The 25,009-nt window shown below is 39.1% G+C and overlaps 1 protein-coding gene across 1 annotated transcript in view; it reads right to left on the bottom strand.

The window, feature by feature from the left end:
• The window catches only part of eipr1 (EARP complex and GARP complex interacting protein 1), a 73,877-nt gene that overhangs the window by 34,500 nt on the left and 14,368 nt on the right, over nt 1–25,009 (bottom strand). The window contains exons 5-6 of the mRNA XM_024278775.2: nt 8,044–8,143; nt 1,210–1,346 (exon numbers count right to left, since the gene is read on the bottom strand). Coding sequence (XP_024134543.1) covers nt 1,210–1,346; nt 8,044–8,143 — 237 coding nt within the window. The remainder of the gene's footprint in view (nt 1–1,209; nt 1,347–8,043; nt 8,144–25,009) is intronic.

The following is a 25,009-nucleotide window of genomic DNA, read 5'->3' as shown; positions in this document are numbered from 1 at the left end:
TCTGTATTTTAATGTTTCACCTGCATGAGATGTGCACTTTTGATAAGCGCTTTGTCCACTATAAATATAATTTATTTGATTCTAACCACGTTAATCATGAATATACTCATGATCTCTGTATTCTGCGTATTTTCTGTTCATTTACAGTGTGAACGAAGAAATATTTTGTGCATATTTTGCAATATATATTTATATATATAATCACAAATAGTCACAGCAAAAAATAACAAGATAAAAGCTCAATGTATTTTTGGAAATGCTTCAAATTATATATTCAATAAGAATATAAAGTTCTTTACACACAATAATTATATCATCAAAACCTTTGCTCAATGAGGCCTATTTATTAAACACAACATATTTAAACTTTGAACACAAACAACATGTTAAAACATGTAGTTTCTGATTACATTTACATGTTTTTACAACAAATCTACAAAAACTGAGAGAAAAGAATGCTTAAAATAGTGTTGAAAATACCAAATCTATCTGGAGTACTCCTTGAAATACAAATGTTCTTGTCCCACCCCCCTATTGTCCAAATTAAACAATGAATAAAACTTAGTGTGGGTGGCTATGCTAGCCAGTCGCCCGGTGGACAGCCTAGCGAGTTCCGCTGCCCAGGGTCCGGCAAAGCAAGCAAGTGCTGCCGCCCAGGAGTCAGCAGAGCTAGCAGGGTCGCTGTCCAGGCATCCAGTCCCTAGGCAGCAAAGTCAATGTGGGCAAACACAGCTGGGGCCACCACGGAAACTGCGGACAAACCCAATTGGGGCCCACATTCTCTGCCCACTTTTGAACCATGTGGGGCCCATTTGGCCTTGCTTGCTGGGAATTTTGTTAAATCTTCTTAATTGAATCAGTGGCATAAACAAATACTGTAATTGCTGAAACATTGTGTTAGCTCCAAGTAAACTGTAAGCTGGATTCTTACAATTGACAGAAAAGATAAGCCATTGGTACAAACAGTGCCAGTATAGCACTGCTTCAAAGTCCCAGTTCCTGAGACAGCCTTGATTTAAAAAAAAAAAAAAAAAGAAGATGAACATTTTATTGTAATCCTATCTTTTCTCAAGGAATGAACAATGCAAAAAGTAAAGCAAATGCTACAATCTCAACACAACCAATGATAGAATGTGGATTATTCTGTAAATGTGATCATTTTAAAGAAATGTAAACATTTTTTTCTTTCTAAAGGTATTCAGAGCTCACCTCATGGTGCGGAGGTCCCAGCCTCGTATAGCTGTGTCGTTTGCTGTGGCGAGCTGACTGCAGTTGTGGTGAGGGCTCCATTTGCCAGAGGTGAACTTCAGCTGGCCTTTGCCCTCCAGAGTGGCTGTGCTAGAAACCTGCCAAAGACAGATCTTTAAAGTACTTGTCCTCTAAATTTATTAGACAGAGACAGCCAAAACATTGCTTTCATTCAGCATCGTGAATCATTGTCAAAAAAGTTTTCTAAGGGACTGCAACATGTGTGTGCAACAAATATTGTGGGTATATTTAAGGCTTATACACAACTACCATTACAGATGGATACAGACTGTCTGTGGGTTGAAAAATAGGCAGACTTAATAACAATAATAATGTTTTTTTTTTATTCTGTGCTCAAAGCGCTTACAATGTGTATCCATTATTTATTCACTCCTCTTTCATACTTGGTGATGGTAAGCTACGTTGTAGCCATAGCTGTCCTTGAGCAGACTGACTGACACAGGCGTGGCTGCCAGTACGCGCCTACGGCCCCTCTGACCATCACCAGGACATTCATACATTCACATAACAGTGGAGCCACGCTGGAGGCAGGGAGGGTGAAGTGTCTTGCCCAAAGACACAACAACTGTTGGCTCCAGGGAGTGAGGATCAAACCCTCAATCCTTCGATCATAGGTCGACCTTCTCAACCAAGTGGTATGACAAAATATCAATGTCATTTCACGATACACGCGTGACAATGGTACATTCCATTTCCGTGACTCCCTTGAGATGGCCGCACAAGCCTCAAGGGAGCAACAAAACACACCTGTGCTGAGAAGCGGCCACCTTTCTCTACAGCCCTCCATGGCCCGGAAACCCAAAAACCAGCACCATCGGAACAGGTCAACACCACAAATAGCGAAAGGCTGAGATTCAGACGTTTTACTTCCAGGTATTTAAAGAGTCCACAAAATAACACATAACACATTTCATAAACAATTAATTATTTAGTGTGTCAAAGGTAATATATGATACATTTGGATATAGTTTACTCTGAAAGGCTTAATGTTAGGTTCAAACAACCTGAAACATTTCTCTGAAAGGAAGACAAGAGAGGGGTCAGTTCTTAAATCAGATTTTACTTGCACAAGGAGAACAGACAGAGAATGTTCAAACCAGTCTCCACCCGCTCTGAAGATCTTGATCCAGGGTTTCCATATTTATAACCTTTCAGGGGCGGTCTTATTTTATTTACATTTGCTGCTCTCAAGGTGTGGAAGGAAAAACAGCCTCAAACTGGTTCTACTATCATTATTGTCTTAGTTCAATGCAATAGGTCTGCGTCAGCATCTTTGAGTATCTGTAATGTGTCAGCCTCCAGACAGCCTTCAGCTTAGGATGACTGCAACCTTCCAGATACCAGCTGAGCAAGACCTCAAATGAGCAGAAAGAGAAGAGAGGTTAAAATCATACAAAGCAAATATATGATATGTACAACTCTATCACTTAAAAAAGCATGTTATAGGCCATTTAAACATAACTGGCTAATCGAAAAGCTTTTTTCACGAGGAGCAAAAGCAGGTCTAGGTTGTGATTGTTGCTAAGTTCTACAAGTCTAACAGATGGTCAGCTACTGGTCTATGTCTTTTTAGTGTGACTGCTGGTGTGCATGGTTGAGCTACCAGACAGGGAATTTCTCTCTGCAGAGATTAATAAAGTATCTATCTATCTATCTATCTATCTATCTGTCTATCTGTGATTACACCAATTTATTACACTTATTACACTTATTTATTTTGTCTTATGGTTGTGATTTTCCTTTAACTTAGAAATGTCTAGGAGTTTTTTCTGTGGTTTTAAACTCCATTTGCATTATATTAAAGGAGGCCTCTAACAGGTATGCATTGGAATGTAAATCATAGTTTTAGACAGGGATTTTTTTATTGTAAACTTGCATTGAGAAACAATTGCAATGAGATAAACATAACAGAAGTTAAAATAATTTTGAATGCTGTCTCAAAATGTAAAACAATTCAACAATGAAAACTTAAATAAATCACTTCTGTGAAGTAGCTTTAATAAACAAGTAAAAATACAGCAAATATAAACTAGGGGAAAAAATACTATTTTTTGTTATATAAGTATTAATTAGTCATGTGATAAAGTTTAGTGACTTTAGCTTTAACATCTTTAGAGCTATTGAACATTTTTGACCAAATGATGATTCCTGTCCTCATTTAAAATTCTAAAAAATAAATTATGACTTTGTTTTAGCATAAAATTTGATGAGTGTTCATGAATAGCTGATATAATTATTAGTTTTAATTTATTAGTATTATTTCTTTTTTTTTTTTTTAAGATTATGTGCTTCTTTTTTAAGTTCTTAAGACATCACATTTTCGGTTTTATTACCACAGTAGTTAATTTTCCTAACTGTTATTTCTCTGTTAGATAAATAAAACAGGCATATCAAAGGACAGCTCTGGTCCTAAGGAGTTAAATCACGGCGCTAGCATGTAGCAGTTAGCAGCTGCTTTTTAGCCGTCTGCCTGAAGCACAAAGAGCTTCACATTAAAAAGAAACAAATACTGTCTTTTTCTGTTGAAATACCTTTAAAGGTTGTCGTTTGTGTTAGGACAAACCAATAGAGATACTTGCTATCAGTTTAAAGCGTTTTGAAAAGAGTTATTGATCCCGGAAGTTAGCTTTCTAGCTAGCTTTGTTTACAAGTTAACCTTCTGCTTGAACTGCTGCTGTTTTCTGCTGCGTTTTCGGGTAATGACATTTTGTGATCTTTTCATGACATGCAGACTTGGAGTGGAGTATTTAATCGTAATGATAAGATGAAATATAAAGCTCTGATCATAATGAGAATAAATTAAATATCCGATCCTGATCGGACAAAAGAGTAAGATTTCGATCGAGTCCTCAATCATGTGATTGGCCCGATTTCCGATCACGTGATCGAATCGGGACATCCCTAGAAAAGATCCAGTCAAAATGCTACACTGCCCAGCACTTTTGGGAATCTGGCGGAACATAAAAAATGAAACTGAAAAAATTTTTGACCCTAAACTTTCAGCTGCTCCATTACTATTTGTCTTGCATATAGGGATTGAAAACATATGTGAAAAAGAACAACAATATATACTACGCATCCTTTTGCTCATTGCACAGAAATGTTTAACTTGTAACTGGAGGAAACCAACTGCTCCAACAAGCATGAAATGAATACAAAGACTTTAACAAGTTTATGTTATGGAACAACTAACTGCGAAACTCCAAATGAAAATGGATTTATTTACACAAGATGGACTCATGTAACAATGTACCTAGAAAAAAATAATGTATCAACTCTTTGTCAAGAAATGTTCTGTATGTTTTTTGTTGTAAAGCATTTAACTGAGCCAACAAAATACAGTTCCCAAAAAAAAATGCTACAGTGGTTAGCGCTCTTGCCTCACAACAAGAAGACCCCGGTTCCGGCTGGGGGACCTGAAAAAGAATCACCAACTGAGGAAAGTTCTGTGTGGAGTTTGCATGTTCTCCCCGTGCATGCTTTCTCCTTGGACTCCAGTCTCCTCCCACCATCTAAAAACATGCTTCATAGGTTCATTGGTTACTCTTATTTGTCCGCAGGTGAGAGTATGTATGGGTGTGTGATTGTGGTTATGCGACAGAGTGGCGACCTGTCCAGGTATATCGTGTATTCACGGGATCATGGGCTCTGGCTGCCCCATGACCCCAAAAGGTACAAAGGGCTTTAGATAATGGTGGGAAAACGCTGCAGGACTGAAAAACATCACTTCATCAGGAAACTTTGGAAATGGTTTCCAACAAGTGCTTAAAATGTTCTTTTCTTCTGATCACTTGCTTTTAAAAGAAGTGGTACTTTGCTCCATTTTTAACTGCTTCCCATCCATGTTTGTTCTCATGTTCCTCCTTCTCCTGTTTCTCTTTCTCTCATCTTAGTCTGTTGGATCATGGATCATCGATCGATTCGTCACCACACAGCTCCTTCGGTACTCTCTCATTATTTCAGCTTGGGAGGACAGAGGGCGGGAGGCGGAGAGAGGCTGTTCGTCAAAGCAGAAAGGAGGCATGGAGGAATGCTCAGAGAAAAACACTGAGGATTAAAAGGGCAAATGGAAATGAGAAACTGATGAAAAAAGGGAGGACAAAACTAGAGAAACTATTTCTATTGTTTTTATGGTGTCAAATTTCCTAATCAATCTATGAATGTTTTATACCAGAGGTGTCAAACTCTAGGCCTCGAGGGCCGGCTTCACGCTGGCTTTCCAGGCTGCTGATTACCTAAATCAAGTGTGTTTAGCCAATAAGAAGCTTCAATGACACGTTAATGATAAAACATGTAAGACACAGGCCTTCCAAGTACTGGATTCTGATACTCCTGTTTCATACTATTAATTTTGTGATAAAGTCTAAGGTAGAAAAAAAATGTAAAGAGGTGTTTGATAGATTTGACCACCATGCAGGCCACAGAATTTAACTTCTCAAAGTCTGAGGGTGTATTCAGACTGCACACATTTGGTTTGCTTAAACTGAACCAGAGTTTGTTTCCCCTGTTAAAGCAGAATAAAGTTTCAGTCTGAATATGCGCAAGCGGACCATGGTCCAGGAGCAAGAACTGCTCTCGACCCATCTTCTGAGGTTGGCTCGGTTCATTTCTAATTGGACTGAACTTTGGTTTGCTCTCAAATTCCTCAGTCTGAATACAGTCTGTGCTGAAACCAGAACAACTGAACCAAAACAGCCACCGTAGCCGGTCTTTAGTGGACAAACATGGACTGACACTGGTCTCACACTGTTTTCCAACAATTTCTTTTTCATAAACACTAATCCCCATACCTCATAGCCGTGGTGTCCCCAGTAACCACCTTGCAGCATACCTCCACCGTAACAAAGTAGTAGTAAAAAATGTTGAACCTGGCCTTCATACAGACGTTCAGAATTATTATTGTGTTTTTTTTTTATTTAATTTAATTTAAATTAATTACACTTTAGATTTATTTCGATATAAGTGACTTAAATCTTTAGACAAGGTTGCTATAAAAGTAACAGTCTCTGATGCTCTGTTAACACTCTGATCAATAGAAACCCTGAACTAAGTGCTTCAGCTCCGTGCATCCCAGTTTCCCAGCCTTGTTAGGATACTAACCAAATTATGGGCCCTAACAAGGCAGTGCACCCAACACAAGGGGACGCATTCATTAGGGAAGAAAGCCACACTAATGCAGAGTTATCTGTCAAATCTGAGTGCATTCATCCTTACTCTGAAACCTGGTGTTGCTGCTGTTTATTCTGTGAAAGCAGATGGACACAACAATGGGGTACACTGAGAGCATTCTCAGGTGTTCTCACTTCATTCCACCAGTAAGTCTAATTGATATACATGTCTTACCACCACACACCAAAGACACACACAAACCTAGACACACACATATAGGAATCCCTTATCAAACAATGTTCCCTGGGATGGTTCTCTACACAAACCTCAGTTACATGACCATTTATAAACACATTTTCAAACTCACACTCCAACTTTTTTTCCCAAGCCTTTGAGAGGACTCGTTCACATTGTACCTGTGCATCAGGAGTGTCACACTCAATCACACAAGGCCGAAGAAGATTAACATTTATTGGGTGGCTCAGTGGGCTAGGTGAAGGGCTGGCACGCAGGAGCGCTGGGTTCGATTCCCAGGGTTGTCCACTGATCCCCACCCAGATTGGGTCCTTAGGCAAGACCCTTGACGCTGCTGCCTAACTGGGTCCCTGTGCCCCTCAAGTACAGGGTTGTATCAGGAAGGGCATCCGGTGTAAAAACTCTGCCAAATCACTGATGCGAAACAGTGGGTGCTGTTAACGCTGTGGAGACCCCGAAAGGGATAAGCTGAAAGTGAATGAACACTCTAACACTACATTTTTTTTAAACTTTAAAACTGTAACTTTTTACCATAATTATGAACTAGATATGTAGCATTACCAGCTATAATGCCAGTGTGAATGCTGTAAGCTGAATTTGGCCGCTCAAGATGCTAGTGCTAATAGATGAGGATGCTGAAATTGATAGCTAGAAACACTGAAGTTGATAGTAGTCAAAAACAGACATAAAATATAAAATATATGTATATATTAGAGCTGTCAGGCGATTAATTTTTTAACTGCGATTAATCGCATTGTCCATAGTTAACTTGCGATTAATCTCAAATTAATATGTGGCCTTTTTTTTTGGAAAAAAATGTGTAGCCGGGGCTTCACACACCTCAACACCGCAGCACCTCCTTCAAATGCAAAAGTTTAAAACAAGTGTCTTGAGCTATCCGAGTTGTTGTGACAAACCGGAAGAGTCACATGACTGAAAAAAAAAACATCTGCAAATATGTGAAACCACAATTAAAGAGTCGCAAATAAGTGGGGGAGCACTGTACTACATCAAGTATGCATAAACGGAAGTTTGTGTGTAATACATAAATGATCCCTTTACAAATTCTGTATATTATCAGGTGTTTCATCTGATACATGCAACTGTGAACGGATCTTTATGACTTCTTCCATACTTAATGACTAAACGTTTTACTATCATTGAGAGACAAACTTGAGCATAATAACATTAAAGGAACTACTACTATTTGTTTTTATTCTGCTGCTGCAGGAAAGTGTGTGCGTGTGTGTATTAATGTAACAGAACAGTAGAAACAACTTTTCTCAGAGGATGTGAGCTTATGATAAGACCAAGATGATACGGTCTTTATCAAATAATGAGTTGGCTTTAGTGTGATATGGTGTGAGTGCTTGCATGCACCCTGTGGTTCACAGCTTGTGTGTCTCTTACTGTGGCCTTTGTGGAACTCTCCTGCAGGTCCCAGAGCAGTGCATGGTTATCAGCCAATGAAATCACACGTTTTCCATCTCCCATGGGCTCCCAGAGCACGCTGTACATATACAAAGACACATCAAATACACAAACACACAAAAAAACAGAGATTATTTTAAATACTTAGAGTAGAACCAACATAAGGTGATGCAACACCCCACAAGATTGTTATATATCATTTTTGCATAAAAAAACATTTCCAGGGGAAGTATATATTGTATATGGACGTGTTTAAGACATGTAAAGGGCCTATACAAAAACAACTTTTTTGAGCTTTAAAGTGTTTTATAATATTAATTCCTCACTTAAAATAACCACAAGTGGTATTTTGATCCCATTCACACATCTATGAAGATTCTTATAAAACCCTGCTCTCTGATCACCAGCACCACCAACACCACCCCCAGGCTAACCCCGGGCTCACACGGCTAGCGTTACAGCTCAGGTGTGATGCGGGAGCGGTCTAGCTACAGCAGATGGCTCATATTGGCTCCTGGGTGGCTGCTGCCAACCTCGCAAAACTCCAAACTTACATACGTTCACATGATAACCTGCCATTTATATAGGAAGTACACTAATTCCCCCTTTATTCGCTGTGGTTCAATGGCGTCGTCCAGCAAAAATCTTAGCCCAACAAAACAGATTCGCAGCGCCGCAGAGGCCTGACCGCAGTGGGATTTCCTCTTGCACTTTTAAAGTTAAGTAAAGATTGCGGCCTCACATCAGAGATGTAACGCTAGCCGTGTGAGCCCTTGGTAACACACACACCCACTTTGTCCATGGAGCTAGTGGTGGTCAGCAAAAACTTTTATTAAAGCACAGAAGAAGTGGTTCATCCTGTACCTAATCTGCAAACACAACAATAGCTCGCTGTCGAGGCCAGCTCTAGGTTATGGTCATAAGGTGGACGGCACCCACAAGGAGTGAAAGGCGATGTCACTAGCAGTTGTAGGTATGGGGAGTTGGGGTGGCTGCCCAGGAAGGCAATTCAATGGGGGCTCAAGCTCAGCATTTGGAGAAAAAAATAAAATCTGCGCCACTAAAGTTTTCTATTATCTGTTATATCACAATATTTGGAACAGCTTGAAACCAGCGAATTGGCACCAGTTTCCCCTTAAAGGAAACTGGCGCCTTTAACTTTAAGGGTGTACCCTTAAATTGAAACTTTAAGTATCTGGGTAGATTCAGCAACCCTGTAACCCCAAATTAAATCTAAGTGGTTCTGAAGATGGATGGTTAGATCAAGAAGACTTAGTGGTAGAAAGAAGTTAAAAAGTATTTTACAAGAGAAAAAAAAGGTAAAAGCTAAAAAGCAAATGTAAAAGCTAAAAAAGTGGGAGAGTGGAAGGACAGGAGAAAGCAGCGAGAGAAGCACATAGGAATATTGCACTAGGTGAAGATAGAAATGGCTAGGGCCGAACAAAAAACTATTAGACCATTGGATTGGTCGGACACAAAGAATGAAGAATAGTACTTGTACTGGTTGGCAGTCCAGGCTTGAGACAAGCATGGAAACGTATGCTAAAGGTTAGAGTGATCAAAAACCCGGATGAAAATGTGTTGTCAGGTGACACAAGTGTGATGTAAAAATAGACAGAGAACGTTCAGATAGGTAAGGAAGATGAGGTAAGGAAGGCATCGTAGAGGAAGAGGAGTGGGAAGGCAGTTGGTCTTGACAGCATTACTGTGGAGGTATGAACGCATTTATAAAAGGTGGTTGTAGAGTTTCTGACTGAACCGTTGGAGATGATTTTGTAAAGTAAGAAGATGCCTGAGGAATGCAGGATAAGTGATCTGGCTCTATTTTGAAGAACCAGGGAGATGCACAGACTTGTGGAAACTACAGAGGAATAAAGCAGACGGATAACGAAATTGATTTATTGGAAAGAGTAGTGTAAGCTAGGTTGAGGCCACAGATACGCATTTGTGAGGAACAGTATGTTCTTATACAGAGAAAAACAACCATTTAAACCCTTTGTTCTCTCTTATGGGGTCCAGATGACCCCACCCTTACATTGATGTGTTATCCCTCCCATGACAAAGGTGGGCAGAATTTCATGTCTGTCATGGACACCAGTGAAAATAAAAAAAATAATTGAAAAAAAAAGTTCATTACATCATCCTGTGGGTTCTTGGTGACTCCACTCCAGAGAAAGCTAAATGACCTTCATTGTGTTTTTGAAGATTTCCAGTGGTGAGGAAAAAAAGCTGTTGAAGAAAGTGTCAATTCTGATGAGTGGAAGGAGTGTCATTAAAAATAAAATAAAGATGCACAAGATGGTAGTAAGACCAGACAGTCACACTGAGAAAAAGAGAGAGAACAGAACGGAAGGTAGCAAAGCTAAAGATACTTTGAAAATGTGTATGAAGTTTCTTTTAGAACTGATGTAAGGAATAAAGATTAGGAATTACAGTTTTTCTTGATTGCTAAAACACTAAGCCCGGGCTCACACAGCAAGCATTACTGCTCAGGTACAATGCAGGAGCTGTCTAAGCTACTGCAAAAAGGTCTTGTTAGCTACTGGATGGCTGCAAACTCTGAACCCACGTAGTTTACGCAAAAACCTGTAGTTTATAAAGGAAGTACAGCGATACCTTCTTATTCGCTGCGGTTCAGCTGCGGTGTCAGCCAAAAATTCAAACCCAACAAAACGGATATGCGTTTTGGCCTGACCTCAGAGGTCAAACGTGATCATCTGCAGTGGGATTTCCTCACACACGTTTAAAGTTACGTAAAGACTATGGCAAAGACTGAGCCGTTAGCTGTGTGAGCCGGGGGTAAGTGCCATTCTCCAAACCAGTCGATCAACTGCTTCAACTCTTTTCTCAAAAACATCACTCTTTGGTCTAAATCTAAAAGGCAAGGCAAGTTTATTTGTATAGCACATTTCATGTACAGAGACAATTCAAAATGCTTTACCTAAAATATTAAAAGAAACAATCAAAAGAAATAGTAAAAATGTGATCATTAAAATAAAATTAAAAGAAAGTAAAAAGATTTTAATTTAAAACAAGCATAGATAAACAGTGCGGATGTAAACTTTTGAATACATATTAATCAAATGCAACTGAGAACAGGTGAGTCTTTAACCTGGATTTAAATACACTGAGTGTTTCAGCAGATCTAATGTTTTCTGGAAGTCTGTTCCAGATCTGTGGTGCATAGAAGCTGAATGCAGCTTCTCCATGTTTAGTTCTGACTCTAGGAACTGATAAAAGACCGGATCCAGATGACCGCAGAGGTCTGGCTGGTACATACTGGGTCAGGAGGTCAGTCATGTATTTTGGTGCTAAACCATTCAAAGCTTTATAAACCAGTAACAGAACTTTAAAGTCTATCCTCTGACAGACAGGTAACCAGTGTAAAGACCTCAGAACTGGACTGATGTGGTCTACTTTCTTGGTCCTTGTGAGAACCCGAGCAGCAGAGTTCTGAATAAGCTGCAGTTTCCTGATGGATTTTTTTGGTAGTCCTGTAAAAACACTGTTACAGTAATCAAGTCGACTAAAGATGAAAGCATGCACTAGTTTCTCCAGGTCCTGCTTAGACATCAGATCTTTAATCCTTGAGATATTTTTGAGATGATAATAGGCTGATTTAGTGACTGCCTTAATGTGTTTATCAAAATTTAAGTCTGTGTCTATCACTACACCCAAGTTTCTGGCCTGGTTGGTAGTTTTTAGTTGAATAGATTGAAGCTCTGTAGTGACGTCTAACCTTTTTTCTTTAGCCCCAAAGACAATAACCTCAGTTTTGTTTTTGTTTAATTGAAGTAAGTTGTGACACATCCAGTCATTAATGTCCTCAATGCATTTACCAAGAGCCTGTACAGGGCCTCGGTCTCCTGGTGTCAGTCTAATATATATCTGTGTGTCATCTGCATAGCTATGGTAACTAATGTTGTTGTTCTTTATAACCTGGGCCAGTGGGAGCATGTAGATGTTAAATAGAAGTGGTCCCAGGATGGAGCCTTGGGGCACTCCACATGTAATTTCTATTGGCTCAGAAGTGAAGTTACCAATTGACACAAAATATTTCCTGTTTTCTAAGTACGTTTTGAACCAGTTTAGTACTGGCCCAGTGAGACCCACCCAGTTTTCCAGTCGTCTGAGTAGTATTGCGTGGTCGACTGTCTCAAACGCAGCACTGAGATCCAGTAAAACTAGCACTGACATATTTCCACTGTCTGTATTCAAACGTATGTCATTAGTCACTTTGGTCAGAGCCGTTTCAGTGCTGTGGTTCTGTCTGAAGCCGGACTGGAAGACATCATAGCAGTTGTTATTTATTAGGAATTCATTTAACTGATGGAAAACAGCTTTTTCAATGATCTTACTTAAAAATGGCAGGTTTGATATCGGTCTGTAGTTGTTCATTTGAGTTTTGTCTAGACTGTCCTTTTTTAGGAGAGGTTTGATTACAGCTGTTTTCAGTGGTTCTGGGAAAACACCAGATGTTAATGACAAGTTGACAATCTGGAGCAGGGCTGGTTCCAGGATCTTTGAAACTTTTTTGAAAAAGCTTGTGGGTAGAATATCCAGACAGCAGGAGGAGGAGTTCAGTTGACATAGAATGTCCTGCAGTTCTTTACTGTTTATGGGTTGAAACTGAGCCATTGGGTTTATACTGGTTTCTAGTGGATAGGGTTAATATCCTGAACTTGTAGTTGGTGAAACAATTGCTTGTCTAATGTTTTTGATTTTGTCCCTGAAGAATTTAGCAAAGTCATTACAGGCTTTGGTGGAGTAAAGTTCTGGTGTCACTGACACAGGGGGTTTGTCAACCTGTCGACTATATTAAATAAGGCCCGAGCATTATGGGAGTTTTTGGTAATAATTTCAGAAAAATAGGACTTCCTTGCATTGCTCAGTTGTAAATTATATAAGTGAAGTTTCTCTTTATAGATGTCATAATCAACCTGTAGTTTAGATTTTCTCCTTCTGCGTTCAGATTTCCGACATTCTCTTTTTCCGTTCTTTACCAGAAAGGAATTTCTCCATGGAGATTTTTTCCTACCAGAGATCACCTTCACCTTACTAGGAGCAATACTATCCATGATATTTGACATGTTGGAATTAAAGCTATTAACAAGTTCATTGACTGAATCCCCTGAGAGGGGAGGAGTCAGAGAGAAAATCTGATTGAACATAAAACACAATTTGCAAAACTCTCCATCACCATCACCTCAACCACCATCAACACACAACTGATTAATGCTGTAGACACTTGTTGCAAATCAACTGCATTGAATATAAAGGCTTTTCAAAGATGGATAACAGAGCTGCACCAAAAGCCGGACCCAGACCAAGACCAAGATCCAGACAAAGGACAAGAATTTCTGATAAGATCCAGGCTGTAGTTATTGACCATATGTTTGTGAAGCAGGTCAAAAGGTCAACCATCAATTCAGCAGTTTCAAGTTTTTAATCGGCATCATTCATTTGGACATTTACAAGAAAATGACAGAGAAGATACGTATTTTTTTGTTGTCTGGGACAATGTCAGTTCTTTCAATAGTATGTTTATCAGACAGTAGTTCAACACAAATAGTGGAGCAGCTAACTGAAAAAATCTTTCATTTTATGATACAAGCATGAAATTTGGCTGAAGTACTTATAAGACACCAAATTTTAAGAAAAAAGTGCTAGCCACTTTAAATTTCAAAATGGCGGCCATTTTCCAAGATGGCCACCAAAGGTTGTTGATGTAATAAGTTACATTGAAAAAATATGAGTACTTCATCAGGTAACTTGACTGCCAGAGGCTTTGTGTTGCGCAAGCCTCTATAGGGCATTTTTTTTGGCAGAAAGAGCTCATCCTCACTGCCACCCTGGCATTAGGAGTCCATTTTCGGGGCAAAAAACCATTGAAAACATCATCAAGTAAACTATTTTTATGATATTCTGCCAACTTTACTGCCATGGCGGCCATCTTGAAAAAAATGGCGGCCATATTGGATTTTTGCGTGGCTAGCACTTTTTTCCTGTAACTAGACCCAGAGAGTGTAACTGTACCAAATTCCCTGCTTGTATCATCAACTGAACGATTCTGGCCAAAAATGACACTAAGCTGCTCCACTAAAATAACCCATTTTTATTAGTTTCTTTCCCCCTTGTTCTCCATTCCTAAACCCAGTTGAACATTTTTTATGCTTGGCATTGGAATGTTTATGGGAGACAATCATACTCTTGGGATTACCAGTTGCAGGCCATGGGCATGACTCGTGGTGACATTCCAATTGTTTCTTGTCAAGGCTGGCACACAAGACTAATGTTTTTCCTTTTGTCTGGCTGGGAAGAACATTGCCTATGATGTGGATGAAGACCTATGGCCTAAACTGGCATAGGAATAACATGTTGAAGTCCAATTATTGATTGATTGCAGACATGCATTTTGTGAACAGTGTTATGTTGTGTAGTGTGTTGTGTTTGCTGTGTGCTTGCTTGTTTTGACTACAGATTCTTCATTATGACTTCAAAGTGAACTTTTGACTGAAAAGTCAAGTATTTTGCGTATTTAGCCTGTATTTTGAAAATGTTTGGTGTTTGGTGATACTGGTCTAATGATTCAGAAAATGTGTTTTAGCAATTGGGAAAACTGTAAAATAAGTGTTGTAAGAATATATAGGTTGACTGTTTGTCCAGACATCAAATCTGGCGTTAATAGAATAATAAACCAACTTGCATAGACATGATGAATAACCTTTGAGTGCTCAAAGCAATACCTCTGGTAGCCAGTAAGAATAAAATCATCGATCAGAGAACAATCCTTACTTTAATGTTTTTTTGTTTTTTTTTTTGCCAATCACATCATTTTTAAGTATTTTATTTTTTATCTCAGATGATTATACTTTATTGTGTCCCATTGATTTGTGAAAGAAATTCAGAGCCTACATTTGCAAAAAAGTACTGTCTTTATCATGTCTGATAGCACGGCCCTCTAATCTGTCACAAGATGACAATTCTAAGTTAATAAAACCCTTCAATCTGATTTGAAAATTATTAAAGTTGTAATGTCAGTTTTTTCTGGAAAATAATTCTAGCATTATTTTTTTATTGAAAACCTTTGAGCAATAATACAATAATTTACAACATAAAGTTGCAACAATAATTTGTTTTTGGTGTCTCATCACTTCATTATGAGACGAGATACACTTCTGACCATCACTGTTGCATGCAAATGCATTGGTCCTTCTATGATTCATGCAAACTGATTTGACACTTATTTTCTTTGGCTGGCACTGTCTAACTCTGTGCTGAGGTCTGAAGAGGGGGGAAGTTTTGACCTTCTAGTTGACTCATTGTCTTATATGACAACAGTCTGATGTGCTGTAGTTGTCATGCTTGATGCAAACAAGTATTACATTCAAAAAATAGAATAATAATGAGATGTACCAGGTTCTTATGGTAAAAAAAAAATATATGTTTTAATGAATTGCACTCATATGGCGTATGTGGTTCATAAAATATGCATTACTTTTAATCATAATTTGTAAGCATCAAAGTTTCTATTCATAAAATGTTTCATAAAATGTGAACATTTCATGTTGGGATCCAAAATTTACAACTTTGTAAAATGTGTAACAAGCTAAAATGTTAATTTTGCCGTATCATTACCAGGTTTTAACGATATAGACAAAGTATGTAAAAAGAGAAAAAAACAAAAAAACGTATTTAGAACAAATATTGAACATGATATTTTATTTACTAAATTATAAAAAATAACTTGGCACTTAAGAGCTAAGCCAAAAAAACAAATACATTTAATGTTTATTTTACATTAGGACAATCCCATGAATGGATCTAATAATTCTCCCTTCCTCATCTGGTTTGGTTTGCTTACTATAGCAAACACAAGGCTAAAATGGACCAAACCACCCAGATACATCCTGCTTTTCCAACAGCTGTTAACTTGCAGTTTTAAACAGGATCTGACCAGGAAATACAGAGAAGCACAGTTGAATGTCATATTTGAAATTGCCCTTCTATCTTATTAGCCACTTTAAGTTATGCAAATCTGACCTTAAGCACTGCAATGAGCTGGATACTGGTACGATATGTAAATACTGTCACAGAGAAGTGCAAAAGTTTTGGAGACGTATATATCTGCATCATGTGCAAGGATCAACTCTTTTGTCTATCCTTGTCCTTTGCTCCACACACCTATTCATTTGCTTTGCATCCATGCAAGGTTGAATCCAGGACATTTTATACAAAAGCTACACAAACAAGGGAGTAGGTGTGTATATATTATTTGGTAGTAGTGGCAGCAGTGATTACTGGTAAACACATTTACATTTTTAAATGTGTCAAAAGATGTGTTTTTTCCCCCTTCATTGTTTTGTTGCAATTTGGTACTAATGGCCACAGAGCTGGAATTATGTCTTGCAATTACAGGAAGCGAGGGAATGCTGGTGTGCCACAACAATCTGAAGGTAATGCATAAAAAATCCTGCAGGCTATGTAAATCACTTTGTAGTAATACCTTTAACAGGCATGTTAGTTTAAAAAAAGTCTGATTTGAGGTACTTGCATGGCTGCTTAAATTCAGAGCGATTTACACCAAAGATATTAGGTCCCAGAGATACTGCCTAGCAATGTCCTGATCCAATCTCGGGATTGGAACTCAGGGCTGATCACATAGTTTCAGACTCAATCGAAATTGGATTTTGCACACTGACAAGGATCAGATATTTATTATATTCTTATTATGATCAGCGCTTTCTGTTGTTAACTTCGGCTTACCCCGTCAGGGGTTACCACAGCAAATCAGCTTTCACTAATTTGTACAGGTAGAAAGTTAGCAGAAAGTTTTGTCCTTCTTTTCTGACACAACCCTGTATTTTCAAGGCACAGGATGACCCAGATAAGCAGCAGTGTCGAGGCTCTTGCCTGAACCCACACTGGGAAGTGAACTTGTGTGCCAGTCCTTCACCTATAGTCAACTAATCCATCCAGCCTTTCAAACTTATAATTAAAGATACATGACATACAAGTAGTCTGCATATTCTGACAGGGTCATAACATTTAATTGCTGTAAAACACAGCAGTATGTGACAGCTGTTTGAGCAGGAAGCACATAAAAACAGAAAGGTTTAATGATAAATAGCGTATAGCTCTTTTCTACCTTTCTCAAAGGCCCAAAAAGCTCTTTAGAGTGACATTCACACAGTGATGGAGGCTCCGCTGCTGAAAACTGGCGTCAACCTTCCACCAGAGGCAATGTGGGGTCCAGTGTCTTGCCCAAGGACACTTCAACACATGGGCGGGGAAGGCAGGAATCAAACCTGTAATCTCCTTATCACACATGTCGACCACCCAACCGCTGCAAGTTAGCAAGTTATTCACAGACTCGACTTTCAGGTTCAATAACTTCCCTAATAAACATTGTAAACTGACAGCAAGTTTCTCTGTTGGGCTGTCCTAACACAAACACCAACCTATAATAGGCATTTCAACAGAAAAAAAAAAAAATCAGTTTTTTGTTTCTTTTTAATGATAATGGTGCTCCTGGTGTTGCTGACAGAGTCGGCAGCGAGACAACAGGAAAGTGTAAGCTACAAGAAAAGCAGATTTAACCTCTTACTGCCTTATTTATTTATCATTGATAGAGCCCCAGTTAAGCAGAATTAACTATTGTAGTAATATGACCCAAAATAGGATGTCCACACACGTTGACACCAGTCTTTAAAAAAAAGAGAAACAACAAAACCTAATAAATGGTAACATTAATATTAGCTATTCATGAAAACTCACCCTTATGTTTACACTACAACAAAAGAAAGTCATCATTAATTTTTAAGAACTTTTAATGTAGATACATCTGAAAAAAAGAAAAGTTTTATAATTCTGAAGCTACTAAAACTACAGTCACCAAACTTTCTCACATAACTAATTATCACCTATTTTTTCTAGTTGTTAGTTTCACCATTTTTACTTGATTGTTAGAGCTACTTCACATAATTGCTCTGTTTAAGTGTTAAATGATAAAAGAAGGTTAATTATCACAGAAGTGCACTGTTTAAGTGTTAAATATTGAAAGAATGTTAATTAAAAAAATCTGGGAACACCTGGATCTGATTTTTAAATCTGTTCATTTTTTTAAATGGGTTACAATAGTATCAGATCGGGATTCAGTAATCAAATGATAGATCGGATCGGGGCCAAAAAAACCCTGATCGGGACATTCCTAGAACTCTAGAACTGCCCTATTTGCTCCTGATAATCTGGATCATGCGTGTTTTCCAAATCTAAATCTTGAGTCACCCAAAAAAAAAAAAAAGGATGAACAAAAATATACTTCATTTAAAGTTTTTTTTTCTTTCTGCAAACAAGCAAACTACAAGTCTTATTAAGTGTGTGTGTGTTGTAAAAAACTGGCCAAGATTGGCAGAAAACCAAAGCCATTTATCCCAGAAGGTGTATAGCATAGGCCACAGCCACAACACACAAATTTCCTCACACGACCATTCTGTATGTGCGCATGCATGCACAGTGCGGTGCCCTTGTGAGGGTTACAGCTCTCTTGGGCACTGAGATGCTGGCGTCTAAAGTCATCCATCTTTACTCAGCAGCCTTGCTTAACCTGACCTCTCACAGACACACACACTCACTAAAGTCACACACATACAGACAACACACAGCTGTCTTTTGGCGGAGACTAACTGGTGTCTAGTTGTAGTCAGTTCCTTTATACTTTAACCCAGGGGTCCCCAACTAATTTGGGAAGAGGTCCGGTAACTCTGTCAGCTTGGTAGACCGGGGTCCAAACATGCAAAAACATTCAGACAATAATTCACTTTTCTGTTCTTTTATTTAACTGTAATGTGTATTTAAATTGGTAAAGAACTTTTTTAGCTTATTATCTCAAAAAATATTTCCGTCTGTCATTCATTTTTGTACAAAAATACTTAAATAAACAGAGTTAAAAAAAATGTTGCACATAAACTTCCTTTTAGTGCAATATGTGTGCTCTTTCATAAACTTTAGCATTGTGTCGTATTTCACTTAAAGGTAATATGAACGTACCTCAAAAAGCATTCATAATTATCATTCATAACTGTAACTTTATGTTTTACAACCCTTAAGAGTAGGTTGCAAATAAGACTATATATTGAACATTCAAGTAATAACTTTGATAAGTGCAAAAAAATATGAATATAATGTTAAACTGCAAAAATAGACTCATCTCAGTGTGACAAATTTACATGAGCACTGGGAGCTGAGATCTTAAATCTGGGAAGAAAAGGAGTCAAAACCATTGAGGTGTTCGTGCACATGTTCACTGGTGAGCTGGGAGTGATACTTGTTCTTAATGAAGTTAAAAGAGAAGGCTGATTCACAACTAGAGGTAGAACCAAACATTGTTAATGTGTACAATGCTACTTTGATGAGAGAAGGAAACCTGTACTTTGGTACAAAACATGTCAGGATCAGGGAATTTACATTAGTCTCTAAACACTTCATCAGCCTGCAAATCTAAAAGCTCCATTTGGAGGGACTGTGGACTTCCCCATTTGTAACAATGTGTGGCCTCTTTTGAAAAAATGACATCATTCTTCACAAAGTAAAGCCACCAAAGCAAGTCTTAAAGTTTTCAATCAACTTTTTGATAAAGTCCGAATTAGCAGTGATATTGATCCCTTTAATTAATGAAGGAAAACGTTCACAGTCCTCCAGATCCATCTGCAGAATGACCAGTTTCTTCTGAAAAGACTAAACAGCAGTCACCAAGTCAAACGCAGAATTGTCTTTTCCTTCATCCATCTTCTTTTTGTGCTGTTTGGGACACTATACGAGTGTTACAAACAAATCAGCGCTGCCTGAGAGCAGGGAGAAACATTCTGGCAGGGGAGACGTACCTCAGTACCACACGTGAATTTGTTGGACCTTTTCTTGAAGCTGCTGTCGATCTTTTCCCTCCAATATAGTTTCTACCATCGCCTCCATACACTCTTTGATCATTTTGGAGTCACTTTTTGTGCTTGCTCTAAATCCATTCCACTCATAGTGAGCACTCGTAAGCCCGTTGTTGTGCTGTTAATGTCTGTGTTGTGAGCTCGTACTGTTATTTCACTTGGCGTATTTTCCATATCCACATTGCTGATCCTGGCGGTTATTTCTGTCAAAGGTTTTGCGTTTTGTTTCGTAGCGCTGCTTGATATTGATGCTTTTAACAGGAGCAACAGACTCCATGCAAATAATAAACACTGACCTTGTAGAACTCACTGCTGGTAAAATAAAAGAGGAAACTTCGGTCTGTAAGAGAATATTTTTGATTAAATTCTAATTCCATTTTACTCTTATATGTAACCTTTCAATGAAGCTCTGTAACCTTTGAATGAACCTAGTGTGCTCATTAACACGTGCCTCTGAATGCATTCTCAGATATTTAAAACAGTCTGCAGCTTGTTAGAATTCCAACTTAGGCAGTGTTTGATGTAAGACAGATTTGAATTGTCCTCTGTGAAAGAAATTGTTTTATTCTTATCATTGTCTAAATGTATTTTAAAATGTTAACCCAAGCTGTAGCCTACAGATGACCATTTCACCTTTTAGGAACAAATTTTAAGTCCCTTCTCCTGCTTCTTTTCCCAGCAGGAGGGCAGGTTGCTGATTGAATGTAAACATTCCCAAATAGTTCCCTAAATGACATCCTCTTTAACCGAGGGGTGTAAATGCATAAATAACATGTTGACCCCGAGACAAATACAGAAAGCAGAGGCCTCTGAGATAATGATCAACCAAGAAGGTCAGGCCATGTGACATGTCCTGACCATTGCTTTGAAGGTGGTTTGACCAGCCCTATAAAACGCTTGGGTCCCGTCAGTTCGGCGGAACCCTCCATAAAGGAGCTTCCCTACACACTCGCGTGCACTGCGTGTATTATTCTGATTTTGTTATTAAACACTTGTGTTAATCTTAAGATGTGTCTGCTCTTCCATCAGATTCAACATCTTTCCACAACAGGTCCACTCATCTCGGAAGACACGATTTCCAGAGTCCACTTTTCTAATTTTAGACAGCACTCAATTACTCGATAACTTTATGTCCTGATATTTAAACATTAACTCACTGCTCTTTGCCAGTTGAAGGACCCCAGTTCACAAGTAGCTGTCCTCGCACGCATCTTTTCAAAAATTGCTGTGGGTAAAGATGATTGAAATATCATACTTTTTATTAAAAATGCTTGGTAGTCCAGATAGAAGGGTCTCAGGGTCCGAGTCTGGACTCGGACCACAGTCTGCCAGTTGGGGACCCCTGGTTTGATCTACATAACTACACATTACATTATAGACGTTTTGGAGAACAAGAAGATAAGGCTTACCAAAGCGTCAAAAATAAACAAAATTTACAGACTTATGTTTATTCCATTGTTTTCCCCCACTTCTCCTAAGCAATCATAAGGCACACAATGAACAGTGGAGTGAAAGAAGATTGACACAATACCGTATATCTTCCAATTGTATCCTGTCTTCAATAAATTCCACCTCAAACAGATGTTCATTACTTTAGACATCAAAAAGGCTAGATGAACTAATACTAACAGGTAACTTAAATTCTCAGGCTTCAGAGCAATCAGATAAGTAACAAAACAGTCACCAAACACAACTACTCAAAAGGCAACCAAAAGAAACCACCAGAGTAAAGTTTACAAACAGACAGAACCAGAACAAACTAACGAGGGGGAAACCAGAGGCTTTTCACAAGCTTTGCCAGGCAGACAGAAGGGGCAGGCTGAGAATCTAATTCCCACTCGGAAATTCAGCCACCACTGGAGCAGAGCTTCCTGGCTTCTTGTAAGCTTCCCTTTCAGCTCAGGGATTGGTGGAGAGGGTGCCTCAATCAGCTCTGCAGGAGGGGGTGGAGTCAGCAGCAGTGGAGGAGCTGGAAAACACAAATGCATACACACAAAACACACACGCACGACCAGGGGTTGTAACACCCCCACATTTCTGTTTGATAATGCTCCACCATACAGCACTAGAATTGTCACAGCTGGACCTCAGGAAGTGGGAGTGCCTTATTCAATTTGACCAGCAATAACCTCTGACCTTAACCCCATAGAGCACATCTGGGACCAGCTGAAGCAGGGACTGAATGATGGTACTACATCCCCAAGTGACCTGGTAAAACTGCATGTAGCACTTGTTCAGAACACTCAGCTCTGGTTCAAGGAGACGCTTAAAGATGCAGCGACTCAGTGAGTCGAGCTGTTGTTTACTGAGTTGGGGGGTTAACAATCATGCTTGACTTGGGTTTACTGTTTGGGGGTTCTAGAATTTCAGTCACCCCCCTCCTTCCCTCCTCCAGAGAAAGCTCAGACTTGGAAAAATGAAAAGTACTGATCCAGCCTTCCTACTCCTGCAGAACTACAAAGTGATCCACAGTCAGAACAGATTCGACCAATCAGAGCAGAGCTTAATACCAGAGTATCACTGCAGACTAAAGAGGTCAGAGGTCAAACAGTTTGACTCAAACTGAGCAGCGTTCCAGTAAATGTTATATAATTTCATTAATTAACGTAATATCCAGAAACAAGTCATCACAATAACCCCTCCCCCTGCAGTGATGATAAAGTTCACGTTTCTTCAGAATATCCGAGCGTTGAGAACAAACAGATGCATTAAATTCATGATTTTCATGTGAAACGAACTACTGTGGAACAGCTACATGCGTGGTCACATGACCCACCGGCTTGAGTTGGCCGTTAGGCAAAAAAAAAAAAAAAAAAACATGAAAGCAGACTCGAAGAACCCGTCTAGTTCCTCACAAGACCAGGTTGGTGGAAGACACCTTAAGTTGAGCAGGATAACTATTACTTTGGTTTTTAAAAGGGCTTCAAACAGGAAGTAAAAGTGTTGTAACTTTGGACTCTGTATCCAAACACGTCAACACTTCTGGATGAAACAAATAAAGTCTCGAAACAAAAAAAAAAGATCTCAATAAGTATAAAATCAAAACCAGGACGAAGTTCATCCACTGAACTGTGGAAATACGATGGACAAACATCTGAGTGGACAGAACTTCTATTTGTTCATGCTCCCGTCGGAAGGAAGATCATCAGACAGTCTGGGTTTGGGATCTGCTGCGTGTACTGCTTTACCTGTTAGACAAACTCCGCCCACTTCAAAGGTGGCTCATAAGTCAAGTGAAGACATAAAGGCGGTGATGAAGCCTCATTAAACCGTCTGCAGGGAGGTGACGGGATGGCAGACAGACACCTGTGTGTGTGTGTGTGGGGGGTGGGGGGTTGTGTGGGTGTGTGTGTGATTGTGTGGCCCTGCGACAGGCTGGCAACCGGTCCAGGATGTATCCAACAGTAGCCAGAACAGGCTTTGGCAACCCCATGACCTCGAAAAGAATGCAGCGGGTTAAGAAAATGGATGAAACTCTACATACTAGTGTAGTTGCACGACAGCAAATGCACAGTATCCATAGATATTTTCATGACTCAGGCAAATATCCACACAACACACACACAAACATCTATGACGGTGCAGGGGAAAACAAACAAGTGTGTTCAAGTGAATATGTGTTTATAGGAATGCAAATGCATGTTGCTGAATATAAAGAGAAGGCAGCAGCAATGAGGCCCCTACAAAGGGCCCACAGCAGTCAGAATAACAAAGCAGATGACAGGCCCTACTCTTAATGTACTCAGACTGGACCTCATGGGTCCTAGTCATTACTTCCCAAGCTGAAGGCAATTCAGCAGCATTGAAGAAATCCTTCAAGCTTTGCTTCCACCTCTTGACAAGATGAAGTTGAAGCTCTCCCAGAGGTAGGAGTTTAAAAACCCTTCTGACAATTGGCTCGCCAAACACACTGAGATTATGCCACATCTACCTGGCCTTCTCCTCCAATAACAAACTGAACTCACCTCTCATGTTTAGATCATGGGACCTTTCAATCCAATCATGCCCGCCTGGATTTTACTGTCATTACACAATACCTGAGTATCAATGGGCACTGAAGTCTCCCAGTCTTCCCAATTCCAAGCTAGATTACTTTCAAGTATGTCACTTAGTAGACCACAGCAGTCTGCCTCCTCTCATCACTAGAAACTCCATCTGGAAAAGAGTCCTGACTATCTCTTACATAACTTCTCATACAAGTTCAGGCTTATTTCCACTCACTAGAAGGCTGAGTGGGGAGTTGAAGAATCAAAAAGCAAAGTCTCTTCTGATGACTCTGGAGGCTTTCCTGAGTGTGAGGACACGAACTAAACATCAAATCTAACTTTGTGGGTCTTTCATGTCTTTGAACTACACAAATCATTAAATAATTAAAAAAGTAAGTAAATAAATATATTATACACACAGGAAAAACATCCAGTGTGGGTCCTTAGGCAAGACCCTCCACCTGTGTCGCTGCAGCAACTCCTGACGGGATATATCAAAAGGTGAATAACAACAGCTCTTTAAAAAGAGTATGATTTAATTGGCAACTATATCTTTGTGGAGCCCCTTTTTAATCGAATATTGTTGGCAAGGCAAGGCAAGGCAAGTTTATTTGTATGGCACATTTCATGTACAGAGACAATTCAAAGTGCTTTACATAAAACATTAAAAGAAACAATCAAAAGAAATAGTAAAAATGTCATTCATCATCATTCAAATCATTAAAATAAAATTAAAAGAAAATAAAAAGATTTTAATTTAAAACAAGCATAGATAAACAGTGCGGACGTAAACTTTTGAATACATATTAATCAAATGCAACTGAGAACAGGTGAGTCTTTAACCTGGATTTAAATACACTGAGTGTTTCAGCAGATCTAAGGTTTTCTGGAAGTCTATTCCAGATCTGTGGAGCATAGAAGCTGAATGCAGCTTCTCCATGTTTAGTTCTGACTCTAGGAACTGATAAAAGACCGGATCCAGATGACCGGAGAGGTCTGGCTGGTACATACTGGGTCAGG

This window comes from Oryzias melastigma, linkage group LG22, assembly GCF_002922805.2.
Source record: "Oryzias melastigma strain HK-1 linkage group LG22, ASM292280v2, whole genome shotgun sequence".
Taxonomy (NCBI): Eukaryota; Metazoa; Chordata; class Actinopteri; order Beloniformes; family Adrianichthyidae; genus Oryzias; species Oryzias melastigma.
This window is presented reverse-complemented; position numbering and strand designations above follow the sequence as displayed.